This window comes from Mastigoproctus giganteus, chromosome 4 (assembly GCF_048544385.1).
Source record: "Mastigoproctus giganteus isolate SK-2022 chromosome 4, ASM4854438v1, whole genome shotgun sequence".
Classification (NCBI taxonomy): domain Eukaryota; kingdom Metazoa; phylum Arthropoda; class Arachnida; order Uropygi; family Thelyphonidae; genus Mastigoproctus; species Mastigoproctus giganteus.
In genome coordinates, this window is record NC_143578.1 from 64,327,261 (window position 1) to 64,345,050 (window position 17,790).

A 17,790-nucleotide genomic window follows, 5' to 3' on the forward strand; every position below is an offset into this window, starting at 1 on the left:
GACCACCCAGGCGTGAACTAATGTAAGCAGGGGTTCAGGTGTGGCACCCACACCACATGGAGGAATGCCACCCTCTATGTTACCATGCAATACTAGGTGGTATTGACTCTCATCAAACGGTGAAATACCACCACTTTGTTTATTGGAGGCTTGAAGTGGTGGAACCCATGTTTAGTCTCCAGAGCTAAATTCCGGTCAACCCTTCCCCATCTCTTCCATTATGCAGTATGACTGATGACTTTTGAGGTTATGATGAACATCAAGGCGAGATCCAATCTTCCTTACATTTTGAGAGTACAGCTCTAAAACGGTATTCGCAGGCCGGCCACTAGTTAGTACACCGGACCGAACCAATTGGTAACTCTTTAGGAGGCTTCTGGATCAGCTAGTGTATAATCTTGCTACCTCTACTCTGCTAGATAGTGATTGGAGGGAGTCCGAATAGTGTGTATGCAGGGAGCATTGTCGAGGCCATGTTATGTCAAGGATCTGAGTATATTCTTATCATGTATACACCATATCCAAAAATTTCATTATTTCATACAGCATGTCCCCCCCCCCGACTTTTTCTTACCATCGAATACACCATGAATTGCCAAACTAATAGAGTAAGCTTATCTGCAAAAAGATCTAAACCTCCCAAACACTTCCTAGTTCATTTCACAAATATACGTGGTCTTAATTCTAATCTCAATGATGTCCATTTCGACTTGCAGTCTGCCAAACTCCATGTACTTTTTCTGACAGAATCTCAGTTATCGGTTGATTCAACTACTGCTCATCTCAGTTGCCCAAATTATTCGCTGTATGATTCCTTTCGCCTCAAAGGTGGTACCTGTGCATATGTCCATTCTGATATTCCACCAGAGACTTGGTAATTTGGAAACTCCTTGTTTCGACCTTCTCTGGCTTAAAATCTCTCTACACCTCACTGTGTCAAATTCATCTGTTGTCTCTACCGTTCTCCAAACTCCACTAATCACTTGCAGCTCTTTGATTTCCTCTCTTTGCAACTTGACTTTCTCCAGTCCAACTTTCCTAACAGTGAGGTAATTTTCCTTGGTGATTTTAATGTTTACAACTCCAGCGGCGCCTCTGTAGCCAGGTGGGAAGGAGCAGCAGTGCGTAACATACGCTTCTTGATTAGACCGGGGTTCGAGCCCGTCACCACCAAATACGGAGGATGCGGAAAGGTCAGAGAATGACCACTACATATCCCCGGGGCAATATGGCCTTAGTTGCTAATGCTCCTAAAAGCCAAATAACAAACAAACAACTCCAGCTGGCTTCCATTTTCTAGTCACATCGAACCAGCTGGTCGAGATGCTGAGGCTTTTGCGATTACTAATGACCTTGCACAGATTGTTCATTTAACTACAAGAATACCGGACAATCCTAATCATGCAGCCAACACACTTGATCTTTTTCTCACAAACAACCCTTCTAAGTCAAAGTGAGTGGTCCTTTAGGGACTTCAGATCACAACTTGGTGATCGTCTCTTCTCCAATGGAGCCTTTATCTAATTGCTATTCCCAACCTTGTATTGGCATTACAAGAATGCAAAATGGGATGACCTGCGAATTTCTTTTCTTTTTTTCCTTGGTCGGATTACTGTTTCAAAACTTCTGATCAACGTTTGCTCAGATTGTGTCAGTGAAATTATTCTTGTAGGAATGGAATCCTTTATTCCACACTCCACTTTATAACCTCGTCCTTTATCTAAACCTTGGTTTTCCAATAAATGTGCTAAGGCTGTTCAAGAGAAGAATGTTGCATATCGTAATTGGCTTGTTTTCAAATCTTCAGATTCATTTTCTGCCTACACCAAAGCTCGCAACAATTGTAAAGCAGTTATTAATCAGTCCAAACTAGATTTTGAACAGGCTAAGAGTAGAAACGTTCACGATATTAAATTGTGAACACAATAGAAATGTTCACAATATTAAATTTTCGAGGCTGTAACCCTCGCAAAAGATGAGCATTTCTGCCCTCCACGCCCCCCGAGCCACTTCCGGTACACATGAAGAATATACTGCTCATGCGCCTGGTTAACCACGTGTGCCGTGAACCTGATACTTAAGGATGTGTTGCTTAATGTGCTGTGTTGTTGAGAAAAGAGGCAGGCACCCCCATAAGCTACAATTGCACAGTTTTAACGCTTTTAAGTATTTTATTGTATTTTAACTTTTTACTTTTATTTTATTGTATTTTATTTTATTATAATGTACAGTAAGTCAGTCATTGTAAATAGATTTTATAATATCCATTATTTTTGTAAATATTAAACTATGTTAATTTAAACAGTTGGTGTATTAATTTAATATTGTGAACATGAACTTTCCCAACCTTAGAGGCCTTTTTGAAGATCTAAGAGTAGAAAACTTGCTTCTTGCCCTAATGGTAGCCAAGCATTCTGGTCTCTTGCCAAAACTATTGGCCACAACTTTTGCCCATCTCTGCTCCCACCTCTGTCAAAACCAGATGGTTCTGTTGTTACTTCAGCCAAGGATAAAGCCGACCTGTTAGCATCCCATTTTTCTTCCAACTTCTGTGCCAATGATCTTGGTAGAACACCTCCCACCATTCCCAACACACTCCATTCAATGCCTCCTGTGGTCTTCCATTAAAAGGATGTCAGAAGGATTTTGACAAATCTTGATGCTAAGAAAGCTCCAGGTCCTGATGATATTTCTCCACTTGTTCTCAAAACCTGTGCTCCTGAACTTACTCCTTTTCTTTGCTGCCTTTTTTCACTTTCTTATTCCAAAGGTGTTTTTTCTTCTAATTGGAAATTTGCTCATATCCAGCCAGTTCCTAAAAAGGGCGACAAATCCCTCCCATCAAATTATCGCCCCACTGCAATTCGTTCTACTCTTTCTAAAGTAATAGAGAAATCAATCAACCGCCAACTCTTAAACTACCTAGAAATCTTCCGTCTGATCAATGATCGCCAGTATGGATTCCATCAGTGTCGATCCAGTGGTGATATTCTCGCTTATATTATCCATTCATGGACAAATTCAATGGAAAAGTTCGGGGAAACACAAGCAGTTGCTCGATATCTCAAAGGCTTTCGATCCTGTTTGGCCTAAAGGTCTCCTAAACAAGCTTCCATCTTATGGTTTGCCAACTGTTTTTGAAAATGGTTATCAAGTTTTGTCTCTGATTGCTCACTGAGGGTAACAGTAGATGGCTCTCTGTCTTCTAACTTTTCCACTAATGCTGGTGTCCCCCAAGGTTTAGTTTTTTCCCACCACTCTTTTCCTCTTGTATATTAATGACCTTCCATTGACTGGAAATCCTATCCATAGTTTTGCCGATGATAGCACGCTGCATTCCACCTTCCATTTTGATCTTGCCCTGCTCAATCAATTTCAACTTCTTGAATATCCGCTACCAATTCCTTAAATGCCGATCTCCAGATAGTTCTCCAGTGGGGCAAAGACAACTTAGTTGATTTCAATCCTTCTAAAACTCAGTCTTGTCTTATATCTCGCAAAAAGGATTCTTCTGCTCCTATGCTTATCTTTGGTGACACTCCAATTTCTAGGCAAAATGATATATCTCTTTTGGGGATTACCCTGACTTCTAATCTCTCTTGGCACAAGCACATTACAAATATTGCTTCCTCTGCACCTAAAAAATTTGGTTTTCTCTTTCGCTCTCAGCATTACTTTTCTTCCAAACAGCTGTTAACTGTGTATAAATTGCAAATCCGCCCTACCATGGAATATTGTTCCCACATCTGGGGCAGTGCCCCCAAAACCTCTCTCAGGCTTCTAGATTCCATTCAGAATAGAACAATTAGGTTAATTAATGACTCCTCTCTAACAGAGTCTCTCCACTCGCTGTCTCATAGACATGCTGTTTCTGCTGCATGCCTTTTCTACAGATGCTTCCATGGGCACTGTTCTTCTGAATTGGCTTCTATAATTCCTGCTCTCTCTTTCAAAACAGTCCAAACATGTGCCGCCACCAGCCAACATCCATTTACTGTCCAACTTGAAACTCACAGAACCAACTTTTCATCTTCCTCGTTTATTTATTCAACTGACGTTTTCTGGAACAAACTTCCTTCATACATATTTCCTGAAAATTACAGTCTACAGAAGTTCAAGTCTAATGTCAACAAATATCTTCTTTCATCTTCTCAACCTCCATCCCAAGCACAGTACTAAGTACTATAGGTAAAAATAGTACTAAGTACTATTTTTATTTGAGAATAATCTATAATTTAATTTAAATAATTTTGAAATTTATAATCTACTAAAAACTATTTATATTTTCTTGGAAAATTTACTTTCCTGAAATATAGTTTCAACACACCGTAGCCGAGTGGTCAGGAGTGGGAGTGCAGTAGCACACGCTCTTTGAGTAAGACAGTGGTTCAAGCCCCTGACTGCTGAATACGGTCGATTTGCCAACCCGCACTGGACCAGTGTGGCAGATTACTGTCCATTTCCCTCAGCATGAATTGTTGAGGAGGCTTCCATCCTGCAGTGGGTTGATAATGGCTGCACTTTACCTTTTTTGACACCACATTAAGTATGCATTTAGAATGCCACCCTGTCTTGTCAATGTCAGTTCAGAGGGATGAAACCACCTCGATGAATACTGACATGACAAGGTAGCATTCAATAAAATAAATCAGGTGTCTCAAGTTTCTGATTTATTACAGTACTGCTTAGTTTTTCCTCAAATATATTAATATAATTATTTTAATGATATATTAAAAAAAATTTCTCTTTCATAGATATTTTCATTTCATTTTTATAGCACATGTTACTTAAACACAGTGAAGTCCTCATCATCCCAGATTTTAAGATTTAAAACTAATTTTGCCCCAGTTGCAAGCATCTGGTCATCATAGCCTTGAGTCACATATAATCCAATGGCATTTACATCACCTAGGAATTTCACATTTCTAACCCTTTTTTGTGATGGTATGTTACATTAATGACTAGCATCACAAATAGAAATATAAACAAAAGATATTTATTAATAGTTAAGGCAAAGCTAAGTAATATTTGACAAGTGCTCTCAAAATATTCCAAAATTAGCTTTTGCAACCTTTTATACAACAGTTTTGGTAAACACAACAATTATGGCTGAAATGTTATCAGAAGCCCTCAATTTGCTTCAGTTGCTTCAGTTTATCATTTTAAATGGAAAACAAAATGAAAAGTTCATCAGGTGCAAACTAATATTTAGTTGAACCGCCTCTTGCCCTGATGACAGCAGCACACCGTCGAGGCATTGACAAGATCAATTTCTGAAGATAATCAACTGATAGTTTGCGGTTCCAAACACAAATTATGGCTTCCTGAAGTTCATGAAAGATCTTCGGGTTCTTTCTGGCAATTGCAGATTCCACACGATGCCAACAGTTCTCTATAGGATTCAGGTCCGAGCTGTTTCCTGACCAGCTAACAGTTGTAATGGATCGTTCTTCCAACCATTTTTTCACCTGTAACAAATGTAAACACATTACTGTTGAACCTCTAATGCAGAAATGAAGCTAAAGTAACTAAAGTGCCTACTTACACTTTTCGCCCGATGACAAGGAGCAGAGTCATCCTGAAAGATTCAGTTACTTGGCAAGTTGAAATGGTCTCTAATGGTTGGCCTTCCAATATAGCCAGGCATCCAATGGCATTTACAGAACCTTTTATAAACTGCAGGTGACCTACACCGCAATATGAAATGCACCCCCATATCATTTGGCTGGTAGGGAATTTCACTGTAGACTATACAGTCTGGATGGTATTCTTCACCACGTCTATGGCGAATCGTTTGTCTTCCATCAGAGCCATACAGGTTGAATTTCTTCTCATCCGAGAAAATAACTGACTTCCACTGCTTGGGGTCCATTTGACATGCTCATTACACCAAATTAATTGGGCTTTTTTCGTTTTTTTGTGTGAGGGGCTTCTTCTTAGGAAGATTGGCTACAAGTCCATTTTTGAAAAGGCATCTTCTGATTGTTACTGCAGAATGGGAAGAACATACTCTTGTATGTTCTTCCCATTCTCTTTTCAGCTCAGACGAAGAAGCTTTATGGTTTTTAAGGCATAATCGCTTCAAAACACGGTCCTGTTTTCGTTTACAGATAGTAATTTAGAACAGTGCCAGTGGAAATATCCATCAAAAAGTGATGCAACAGAAACAATGTCTGTGTGCCAAGGAATGGAGTGGATTTCTAATTGAGGGATCATTAATTAACCTGACTCTTGGAGGCACCATTCCGGATGTGGGTGGGAACAATATTTCATAGAATACCACATTTGTGATTTGTAGTTAAGATCTGTTTAAAAAAAAAAAAGTAACGCTGAAGGCGAATAAAAAAGAGCAAATTTTTTTCGATGCAGAGGAAGCAATATTTGTGATGTACTTATACCAAAAAAAGGTTAGAAGTCATAGTTATCCCCTTACCCAGTGAAGACAATTTTTCCTATAAATCTGATTGTTGTTGAAGAACATGAGACTATTACACACTCTTTCGCAAGAATTAAAACAGGACTGGGTTTCGGTAGGACTGAAGTTAACTCAGTTTTCTTCTCCCCACTGGATAATAACCTGGAGATCATCATTTAAGGCATTGATGTTGGTTATTCAAGAAACTGTAGCTATTTGTGCAAGGTTTGTAGCAAACCAACATACAGACACCAGACAAAATATTCACTGAGTAAATTTTTTTTTATTAATGTGTAATATAAAATCCCCTTTAGTAAACTCTTTTAGCACAAATCATTGTGAATTCTTGTTGATAGGGATTCAACTAGACTCCTTGGTTTATCTCAGTATTAGGCCATAATTCATTGATGTTTCATAGATGCTGTTGTTACGTTTTCACTTTCTGTTCAAGACAGTTGAACTATCATCTGTGAATGACTAACTTCAATGATTTCCTCCAGGAGGCAGCAAGGGAGAGAACTAATATGACAATCAAATTTGTACAATGAATCACATCATAGATCCTAACTCAATGCTTGTTTTCCTATAATATAGGGGCATTTTGTATAGTTAATATGATGGATGGTTAGAGAAAAAAAGTATGCAACAACCAAAAATATCACTGAAATGGAAGTGTACAAATGGCAACACAGTGGACAGAAATCATGGGATACCTACCTAGTAACAGGTAGTCTCACCTTTCACCCAGATAAGAGCAGTCACATAGGCATTGAGTTCACTAGTTCACAAAAACGTTCTGCAGTTATTTCCATCCATGCTTGCTGTGCCACTGTCCATAATTCCGTCGCATTCCTGGGTGTAGGATCCAAAGTTCGAACAGACCTTTCCGGTGGAGCATTCCACAGCATCCCAAAGATGCTGTGGAATACTCCACAGGGTTCATGTCTGGCGAACGGGGAGGCCATTCCATGGTGGTAAAATCTGCAGAATGCTCTTCGAACCATTTTCTAGTCACTATGGCTCTGTGAGGAGGTGCATTGTCCTGTTGGAAGAGTCCACTGCCCTATGGATGGACATGTAACCTGGACCATTCAGAGATGCATCTAGATGGGTTTGTTTTTTTGTTTTTTTTTCTTGTTAGTTGTTGGCACATCAGCTTCTATGGCCATAATGCACCTCCCAAAGTTTTTGCATTTTACTGTGATCCAAGCCCGAGGCGGGATTCGAAACCGTGACCTTCGGGTTGCCAGGCAGGCACTTTACCCACCTGGCTAGCCCGGTCAGCGCGTCGAGATGTACCAGAGGTCCCAATGTGTGCCAGTTGAATACACTACAGACCATTACTTAATTACTACCAGACCATTGCACTTACTTAAACAGTTCCTTGTTGACACAACGGGTGCACAGCTTCATGCGGTTTCCACCAAATACACATCCTCCTGTCTACTCAAAATAACTGGAAACTGGACTCATCAGATCAGGAGACCCATCTCCAATCATCCAAGGTCCAGTGCCAATGTTCTTTTGCCCAGTTGAGGTGTAAAGTCCTGTGTCATGGTGTTAGCAATGTAACTCTGATGATAGGTCGGCTAATGATCGCCTGATGGTCTTGGTGGAAAAATTTCTGGCTCCTCCCTTGCTGAAGTCGGCAGTGATTTGTGCCACTGTCACTCTCCGGTTGAAACAATGCAGACAGATGTCGACAGCAACGTTCATCCACCACCTTTCTCCACCCACAGCACTGTCCACGATGACATGCTATTCCAGAAATGGCGTATTCCTGATAAAATCTTGATACTGTCGAACAGGAATAGTGCAATTTCTGTACCACCTCCACGATAGTGACCCATGCATCCACTATCATCCCTCTTTCAAAGTCAGTTGACTCGTGACATTTATCCATACTGACATCGAATTACCGTCTACGTGAATGCAGTGACGCAGTGTACCTATAAATCTGCCAAGCAGCGGGTTCCTCCACTAGTGAGAGGAGTGACAACGTCGCATTGCCCAGAAACCAGGTATCACGTGAATTTCGGTGTCCTTTCAGTGTATTATACTGTGAAATTGCATTAACAGTGTAAATACAGCTTTAAGCACTGGTGCAACAACTGAACTGCTATAAAGAGACGTTTTTCATTTTGAAGAGAAGTGGAACTTCACCTGTTCAAGGAAAATATAAGGGTATGGTGAACAGTGATATACCCTTTATGAATCACATTATAAAAAAATTTAGATTGTTCTGTCAGCAAAAGTGAGCATTAAAAACAAGTAAAAAGAACTTAATTTTCATCACCGTATAACTAAAAACTTGCTGACCGGGCTAGCTGGGTGGGTAAAGTGCCTGCCTGGCAACCCAAAGGTCACGGATTCGAATCCCGCCTCGGGCTTGGATCAGAGTAGAAAATGCAAAAAACCTTGGGAGGTGCAATATGGCCACAGAAGCCAATGCGCCAACAACTAACAAAAAAGGGAAAAAAAAAAAAACTTCAAAATGCTGAAGCAAATATTTTTTCTCCATTACTATATTTAAAAAATATTTTGAAGTTACCCTGTAGTTTACCATCAAGATAGGTATAGAAAGCCAACAAAAAAGTGGAATTACAGGGTAATTCCACTTTTTTGTTGTTTACGACTATTAAATGATGAAGAAGGTGGAATTAACAGAATAACTAGGTTTATATGATGTCAAAATAACTGTATCACAGAAACCAAGAGATAAATACATTGGAGCTGCAGAGGTCAATATGCATGGCCATGAATAAGGAGGTTGAAGTTTGAGCCAGAAAACTACCACAAAAGGCCCATTGTGAATAATTGTGATGCTGAAAATCTGGCTGCCCATAATAATTAATTCAACATATCTGAAGCCACAATTAATTTGTAAACTCTTTGGGCCTACAGCTATCAAATTTCTTTCTTTTCTTTTTTTTTTTTTAAATAATAATTATAAATTAATTTCACCTAGAAGTAAAGGATGATATGCAAGAAAGGATGATATGCAATAGCTTTCAGAATTAGATTGGAAGAAAGTTTAATTGGCTAAGAAACTGTAGGCAAAAATATCAGATGGAAAATATAAGGGTATGTAATGAAATTGTTTGAGCACATGAAGATAAAAAAAAAAACCCTTCAAATATCTTTTTTTGAACCTTCAGCTAGGAGTGTTCATTAATATCTTAGAATGATAGAAATCAATAACAAAGAAAGAACATTACTGTTTAAACAGGAAATATTTAGATATTAGGATATAACTATAAAGATATTCTTGGTGATTTTTGTAGTTGCTACCACAGCAACACCAATATCAGAAGAGCTGCTGAGTACCAAGCAAAACTGAGTTTTTTTATTTTTATTTTTACTAGTAATGAAAGTGAAAAGACACTCACTCTGCCTTCTAAAAAAGAATCCCAAAATGGGTTGAACAAATAGAGAATGTGTTAGTCCGCAGTAACATTGATAAAGAAGCAACTATTGCATTTGATGGCCGTGCTGTAATTAAGACTACACATAAAACAAAAAGCTGTGAAAATGAATTTAGATTATTTCATTTCTCTTAGTTTTATCTTATAAATAAATAAATAAAAATAAAATAAAATATTATTCTTATTATTGTTAGACAAGACACTTTTGTTATGGTTTTTATTTTTTTTAAATAAATTATTTTTACTAATTTATTTTATTTTTTTATTTCATTTATTTCTGTAATTATTTCTTAATTCTTGTTATACATCCCTAACCCCCCAAAATATACAGTTTTGACACTTTTTACAACCTTGTTATTACCAACCATGCAAATTTTGACCCCACGTATTAAAAAGATTCTACTGTAATAACTAGAATCTCCAGAAATGAGTGTTTTTAAGAAAAATAAACGGAACCAAAGATGGAAGTGATAGAAAAACCATATTACAAATGAGAAAATAAAAAAAAATAAATAAAATAAATATAACTTGGACTAACAAATGTAAAATTAAAGGTAAGTAAAGCTAACTCGTCAAGATATGGACATAAAGAAAGAATAGGAAAAAGGAGATTAGATATACAGATATCTGAAGCAAAAAATAAATAGTAGACCTCTGAAGTAGAGCAAGAGGAAAGAGGATCAATATGTTAAGCAAGTAGAAAGTTGCTTTACTCTCACTAAGGCTAAATATCTCATAAGAAATAAGACAGAATGATGCCAGCGGTCAATTTTTAAAATCAGAGCATCTATGTATAAGGAAACTATCTGCCATTATTTTGCAAAAATTATGCATGTGTGGTGGGCAGTGCTACAGACGGTGGGGTGTTTGAAATACATAGAGATTCACTCTGAAATTAAGCTGGACACTAATGAAGTCTATCTGTCTTTGTGGCAATGCCTTTTTACAGTGATTACACCAAATCATCTTGTGGTGCCATTGCACCCGTGGCATAAGAGCCATAGGTTGCCAATAGTTCTCAGCTACTACTTGACAGCAAATATTTTTGGTATCAAGCTACAGAGTTAACTATAGTTTCTGCTAAGTGTTCACTGCAGACTGACATTACATGTATAAACAATCAACTAAAAAATATCCAAGTGATAGCATCCTTTAAAATTCAAAATGCTGAAATTTAAGCATAACTATTATCACAAGACCTGCTACTTATTTTAGTTTATGACATTGTGACTTTCCTGATTGTCAAGTACCACTTAAGTTGTTCAGTTGCTGGATGGGTCAACTCTGAAGAATAACAGAATTACAATCAAAACAGAAGGCTTTTTCCTATGATTTACATAATGAAATGCAAGAAAACAACATGGAGTTTAAATGTTTTTATTAATATAAATTAATCCAAACAATTATCTACTAGATAAAAAATAAATAACAGTATACACACTGTCCTACCATTAATATCTGAATATCTCTCTGTTCACAGTCACCAGTCTTTACCCAAGTACCACACCAGACATAACTATAAATATGCTCGTAGACATTCAAGGAGATAGTACAATAGCAAATGCAAGTTGTCACAATCAACGAAGTTCAGAGACTTCAAGTACAGAGCGATAATGGGGTGCCACATAAACTGTTGTTATTTGGATTTTAGGAGCATTAGCAACTAAGGCCATATTGCTCCGGGGATATGCGGTGGTCGTTTCCTGACCTTTCCGCATCCTCCGTATTTGGTGGTCAGGGGCCCGAACCCTGGTCTAATCAAGAAGCGTGTGCTACACACTGCTGATCCTGCCCACCTGGCTACAGAGGCGCCCCTGCCACATAAACAATTGTGTCTTATGTGGCACCTCATTATCATGAAATTTCACTGGCAGTGAAGGTCCCTAGGTTGATGAATGACAATGTGATCTGCAAATGGAAGTGGACTGTTGCCAAAACTATCTAGACCTTTAGGAACCTCTAAAGTTGACAGGAAAGCCATGCAAAGAATTGTCCACATGGAACCAGGTCAACATTGTCACAGCACAAACACAAGCCCTCAGTGAGACGACTGGAACATGTCAACCCCATTACAGTGCACAGAATTGCTGCATGACACGAGTTACCATGGCCATGTGGCTGTTCACAAGCCATTAATCACCCCAACTAATGGCAGATGCTAGATCGGTAAGGTCTAGATGCTAGACCTTACCTAGAATTGGTCTATGGCCAATGAAAAATTGTGCTTTAGAGCGATGAGGTATGGTACACCAGTATGACTGTCATGTCTGGCTGTGGTGGATGCCCAGAGAAAGCCTGGACTGTATTGTAACTACAATGAAGGTTGTCAAAGGCAGTGTGATGGTCAGAGGCTGCTTTTCATGGTTTGGCCTGGGACCATTGATTGTTTTGGACAGACCATGAATGCTGAGGTCTATCTAGACGTAACTGATAATAGTGTGTTACTTGTGGGGAAGGGCCACACCTGCATCAACAGAATAATGCTCTATACCATACTGCTTGTGTTGTGTTGGACTGGTTTGAGAAAATGAGATTTGAAAAGTTGGACTGGTCAGCCCAAAGCCCTGGCTTCAATCAAATAGAAGGCCTTTGGAAAGAACTGAATTGTTGGGTGTGCGTAAGAAGCTGCCAAAAACACAGCTGAAATGGTTGCCATCACTTTAAAGGCTGAATGGCAGAAAATATCAGAATATGTTTACAAAAATCTGGTAAAGAGTATTCCATGGAGACTAGAGGCTGTCATAAAGGTTAAAGGTTTCAGCATGTGCTGAAACCTTTAGCCTTTATGTCTTTTTCCTTGTTAAATACCTTGAGTTTGGTGCTACGCAAATACAATAACCTTGCATTTATCAATATTAAACCTCAGATGCCACTTTTCGGTTAATTTTCTTGTAAATAAAATTTTCCTCTAGTCTCTGTTTAGTTTTCATGTACATAAAGGTTATTTGTAGTTATGCAGATGTCCAGATATTAACAGTAGGGAAGTGTATAAAAAATTGTAAAATAATTTCAATGATATGATGTTAGAAATAGAACTTACTGCATGAATTTAATTCCAAGAAATATCACCAAGAACATCATGCCAGCACTGATTCCAATAATTAATGCAGTATTTACAGTTCCTGTTCCCTTTTCTTTCTGCTGCTGTGTAGTTGCTAAGAGATTAATTGATCTCTCTTTTAATAATATAGTAATAAGATAAATAAACATGGTTTTGTGAGTAAATAAAATTTAATTACTCCTACTGGAAATATCTGAGAAGTACAGGATACACGTCAGTAGCGGCCATGTACTTTTTTTGTCAATTTCTTTACTCAACTAACTCATTGTACAATGAAAGACATAATAAATAGCTTTGCTTTTTTTTTTTTTTTTAAATGGAACATTAACAAAGCAATTTTGTCATGTCTGGACTTCACTGAACAATTTTTCATTTCCAAATTTTAACCACAGTCAAAAGGAATAAAAGAACAAATGTATGAATAAAATAATACATTTAATAAATAATAAGCTAATCATGTAGATAAAGTAGGGGGGGAGAAAAAAAATTGCCCAATCCTGCCAAGTGATCATGCACTCAACATGATCACTTGGCAGGATGAACATGTCCTGTTTACCTGTACAAACTCAGATTTTGACATTAATTAAACTGGCTTAAATTAAACTAGCATGAATTATACATGAATTTTAATTAAACTAGCAGGAATTTGCCAATTCATGCCAGTTTAGATTTACCGTACAAAACATGTGAATGAAACAGCATTCTGGCTCAATTCACAGCATAGGTGTATCACAATTAAAACCATGAAACTTAAACTTCAAGAAATAAATTTAAAATAAGTACAGCCAGGCCTCACATAACACGAGTTTGATTAACGTGTTTTTCAGTTACTGCTATTTGAAAAAAATTGTACCGCTTTTCACTTTACACGATGCAAATTTCTAGTAACGCAATCTTTTTTTTTTTAATGCAATAGTTGAAAAAGATTTGAATCGCAAGTTGGACAGGCAATAAACAAACATTTGCCTGCTGCCTACCCCAGTGTGTTCCACCAACCATCAGAAGAAGACGTGTTACTTGTTTGTCTCCCACTAATAAAGTCAATGCAGACTTGCATTTAAAAATTCAAATTTTTTTAAATGAGCCAGATGAAAATGTTACTGCGAAGGAGATAACGGTAAAAGAACTAGATGAAATCTTTCATATTGCAGAGTTGTTGTTGTTTTTGGTTTTTAGGAGCATTAGCAACTAAGGCCATATTGCTCCGGGATATGCGGTGGTCATTCCCTGACCTTTCCGCATCCTCCGTATTTGGTGGTCATGAGCTCGAACACCGGTCTAATCAAGAAGCATGTGCTATGCACTGCTGCTCCTTCCCACCTGGCTACGGAGGCGCCGTATCGCAGAGAACCTCAACCAAAAGGTTCTCTTCGATATTTATTTCGCCTGGGCCTGGAGAAGATTGTTGTCGGCTATCAGAAATTGATTGATGAAAAGAGAAAGTCAACACTGTTCAAATATTTCCACAACAGTCATTTCTTCATTGTGTATTTTATGTCAGAGGTTCACAGCGCCCTTAGTGTCTCAGTAATTTTTTTCACGGCGCACCTAGACCAAAATAAATACCTAACAGTTCCGTTTATTAAGTAGTTAGGTCCAAACAACTTAATAAGAAATGTTGAAACTGTGAACTACCTCGAGCTAATAGTTCGAGCGGTGTCTGACAGATGCCAAATATCGCTGTTTCCCTCAAAAATTTAAAATATTCCATGGCACACAGTTTGGGAACCGCTGTTTTATGCAATAAACAGTTAATTCCATAATTATTTTCATTACCTTTTACATTATATACAGTTAAAAAGTTATTTAAAAGGTATTTTTAAAATTCTTTATGGACATTCCAAAAGGTCAAGGACCAATTATAATTTTTCCTATTGATTATTATATTCAATTAACGCGTTTCCGTTTTGTGCGGTGCGCTCGCGGGATGCATCAATCGAGGCCAGCCTGTATAATAAAAACCCTCATAGCCAGAAACCTTGGGCCAGACCACTGCTGGATTTTGTAATGAAGCCACACCAAGCCAGTGGTATCACTTTGTCTATCACTGAAAACAAAATACTGTATTTCACCTTTTTTTTGATTCAATACCATGTATTGTATATCTAAAATAAAGTGCAATGTATGCACATTAAAGAAAGGATGTCTCAACAATAATATAACAAAGTTTGAGAAAATTTATTTTTGGCATATATCCTCCTATTAATTTATTATATAAGAAAATCATCCAAGATTTATTAACTATTTTTCAGCAATGAATGGCATTCATAGATCATAAAATTACTGTACTAATCAAAGTGGTATTAGTATTGGCAACATTAGCATTAGCAGAGGCATATGATACAAGAAAGCAAGCTTATATAGCATCAGCCAAAAAAAAAAAAAAAAAAAAAAAAAAAAACAAGAAGTCTTCCAGTTTCAACCCATCCATTCACTCCAAATGTTTGTCTAGTTCTGCCTTGAATTTATTTAAGCTGTCAACTTCCACAACAACAGATGGAAGTTTGTTCCAGCAATCAACCACCAGTTGGCTAAAGGCAAAATTTCACACATGATACAAGTAAGCAAATTTTATACAGCACAAGTAAAGAAAAAAATAAAATAAAATTTACACTTCATTTGCCTGTTACTTCCAAAAATGTATCCACACCTTTAAATTTATTTAAAACTATCAACTTCCACATTAGGTGTAAGTTTATTCTAACAATCAGCGATTCTTTGGCTGAATGTAAATTTTTGTGCATCTATTCTGTAATCATCCATTTTCAATTTAAATTTGTATGTGTGTGTGTGTGGTCTTGAGAAAGAATAAAGATGCTATCAGCATTTGGTTTACTTAGCCATTTTAAAGCTTTATAGACTTCAAATAGGTCACTGCACAAATATCTTGTTTCCACAGATTGCAATTTACAGAAACCCAGTGTTTCTTGGTAAGTATATCCTTTGGTGTTCCCCAAATAATTGTACTGCTCTTCTCTACACCCTTTACAAACAGATCTACGTCCTTCCTAAAATGAAGTTTCCAAACCTGCATACCCCAGATTCAGACTAATAACTGCCTTATACACTGGGTTAATCACCACTTTGTTCCTGCTATCAAAGTTCCTATACAAAACAACTGACAGATCCCCATTGGTTCTAGCAGCCTGTTTGAACTGTTAATTACCCCCAGGTCTTTTTCATTTTCAAATACCTTGAGTGTGGTGCTACCTAAATACAATAACCTTGCATTTATCAATATTAAACCTCAGATGCCACTTTTCAGTACATCTGCTTAATTTATTTGGATTGTCTAAGTAATTCCTGCCCATGTTGCCATGATGAGTATTATTGTTCCTACTAATTGTACAGTACTTACCAACAATAAAGATAATTTATTTTCTTTAACTAAGAAAACTAAGACACCAAACTTGAAACACCTGCATCAATATTATTAATGAATACAGTGAGTGATGTTTATTACGATTATGTTGGGTTTATGAAAATTAATAACATTAAACAGAAGGAATTTTTTTGATGAAATATAAAAAGCTGTTTATCTTACCAATCATTACTTATTACCCAACATAGTAGAGTACTATATATATATTGTACTACAATATAAACAACTGCCCACTGATTACAGTATTAAATCTAAAAAGACAAATTTAAAAAGCAGTGAATACAAACAGCACATAAACATAATACATCAAAAATATTTCTGATGTTTATTGTTTAAAATTCTTAGCAATTAAATTTTAACGTGCTCTTTTAAATTCTACAATGTCTAGTCCTCACTTTTCCCTCCTGTAAATTCTAAGGTTGATTTGGTAGTTGTTGGCGCATCGGCTTCTGTGGCCATATTGCACCTCCCAAGGTTTTTGCAGTACTTTGATCCAAGCCCGAGGCGGGAATCGAACCCGCGACCTTTGGGTTGCCGGGCAGGTACTTTACCCACTCGGCTAGCCCGGTCGGCGTAAATTCTAAGGCATTCCACAAATACTTCAAGAGATTTTAATTTCTCTGGTTTTCCCGACCAAGTTGCTAGAACAGCTCATGTAGTTCTGTGAATGATATGCAGGAACTTTGCTAGCAGGGAAGGGCCGGCCCCAAAATTTGTGCGATCCTGTTCAAGAATTACTTGTGGGCCCCTGGGTACTGTGCAAAACTTATACAGGGTGTTTTTGTAATAATTCTTTTTTAATTTTTTACTTTTTCAAATTTTACAGTAACTATGAAATAATTAAATAATTTTATATTATACTGAACAAAAATTTTAAATACAAATATTATTTAATACATTAACAATATTGTTATTATTGTTAAACAATATTAATGCCGTGATCTCTTAAAAATAGGAACATGAATAAATAATAACAGGAACCAATAATCACCCGCTGTTGTTGTTGTTGTTGTTGATGGGGTTTTAAGTGCAATGGCTACTTAGGCCATATTGCACTTAGAAAAGTGATTCATACTGCCTGTGTTGTTTCATGTAGAGACAGTTAGAAATGGCTGTACAGTCCTATTTGTTTTAAGAAGGAGAAGAATTCTGTGAGATTTGATTTTTCGCCTATGATATGGCTAAGTGACAAAGGTTCCTTTAAGCTTGCCAGAGAAATGAATGACACTAATCGAGCATTATTATATAGAGTACATTTCAGAAGTATGTGTTTGACTGTGAGTGGTGTATGGCAATGGTTACACTGAGGAGGGTCATTCCCTGACAGGAGGAACAGATGAGTTAAATGAGTATGGCCTATTCTGGCTCTGGCCAGAATTACTTCTTCTTGTCTGTTTGCAATGGGGCTGGAAGCCCATAATTTTGGTACAGGTTTAATTTGAAAAAGTTTATTATGAATTTGCGCTTGCCATTGCAGAGTCCATCGACCATTACATATACTTCGGAT

The 17,790-nt window shown here is 37.3% G+C and overlaps 1 protein-coding gene across 1 annotated transcript in view; it reads right to left on the reverse strand.

Moving 5' to 3' along the window:
* Positions 1-17,790, reverse strand: part of LOC150086797 (uncharacterized) — a 66,650-nt gene that overhangs the window by 17,403 nt on the left and 31,457 nt on the right. Inside the window, exon 4 of the mRNA XM_090371583.1 lies at positions 12,881-12,995. Within this exon, the coding sequence (XP_090227709.1) occupies positions 12,881-12,995 (115 nt within the window). The remainder of the gene's footprint in view (positions 1-12,880; positions 12,996-17,790) is intronic.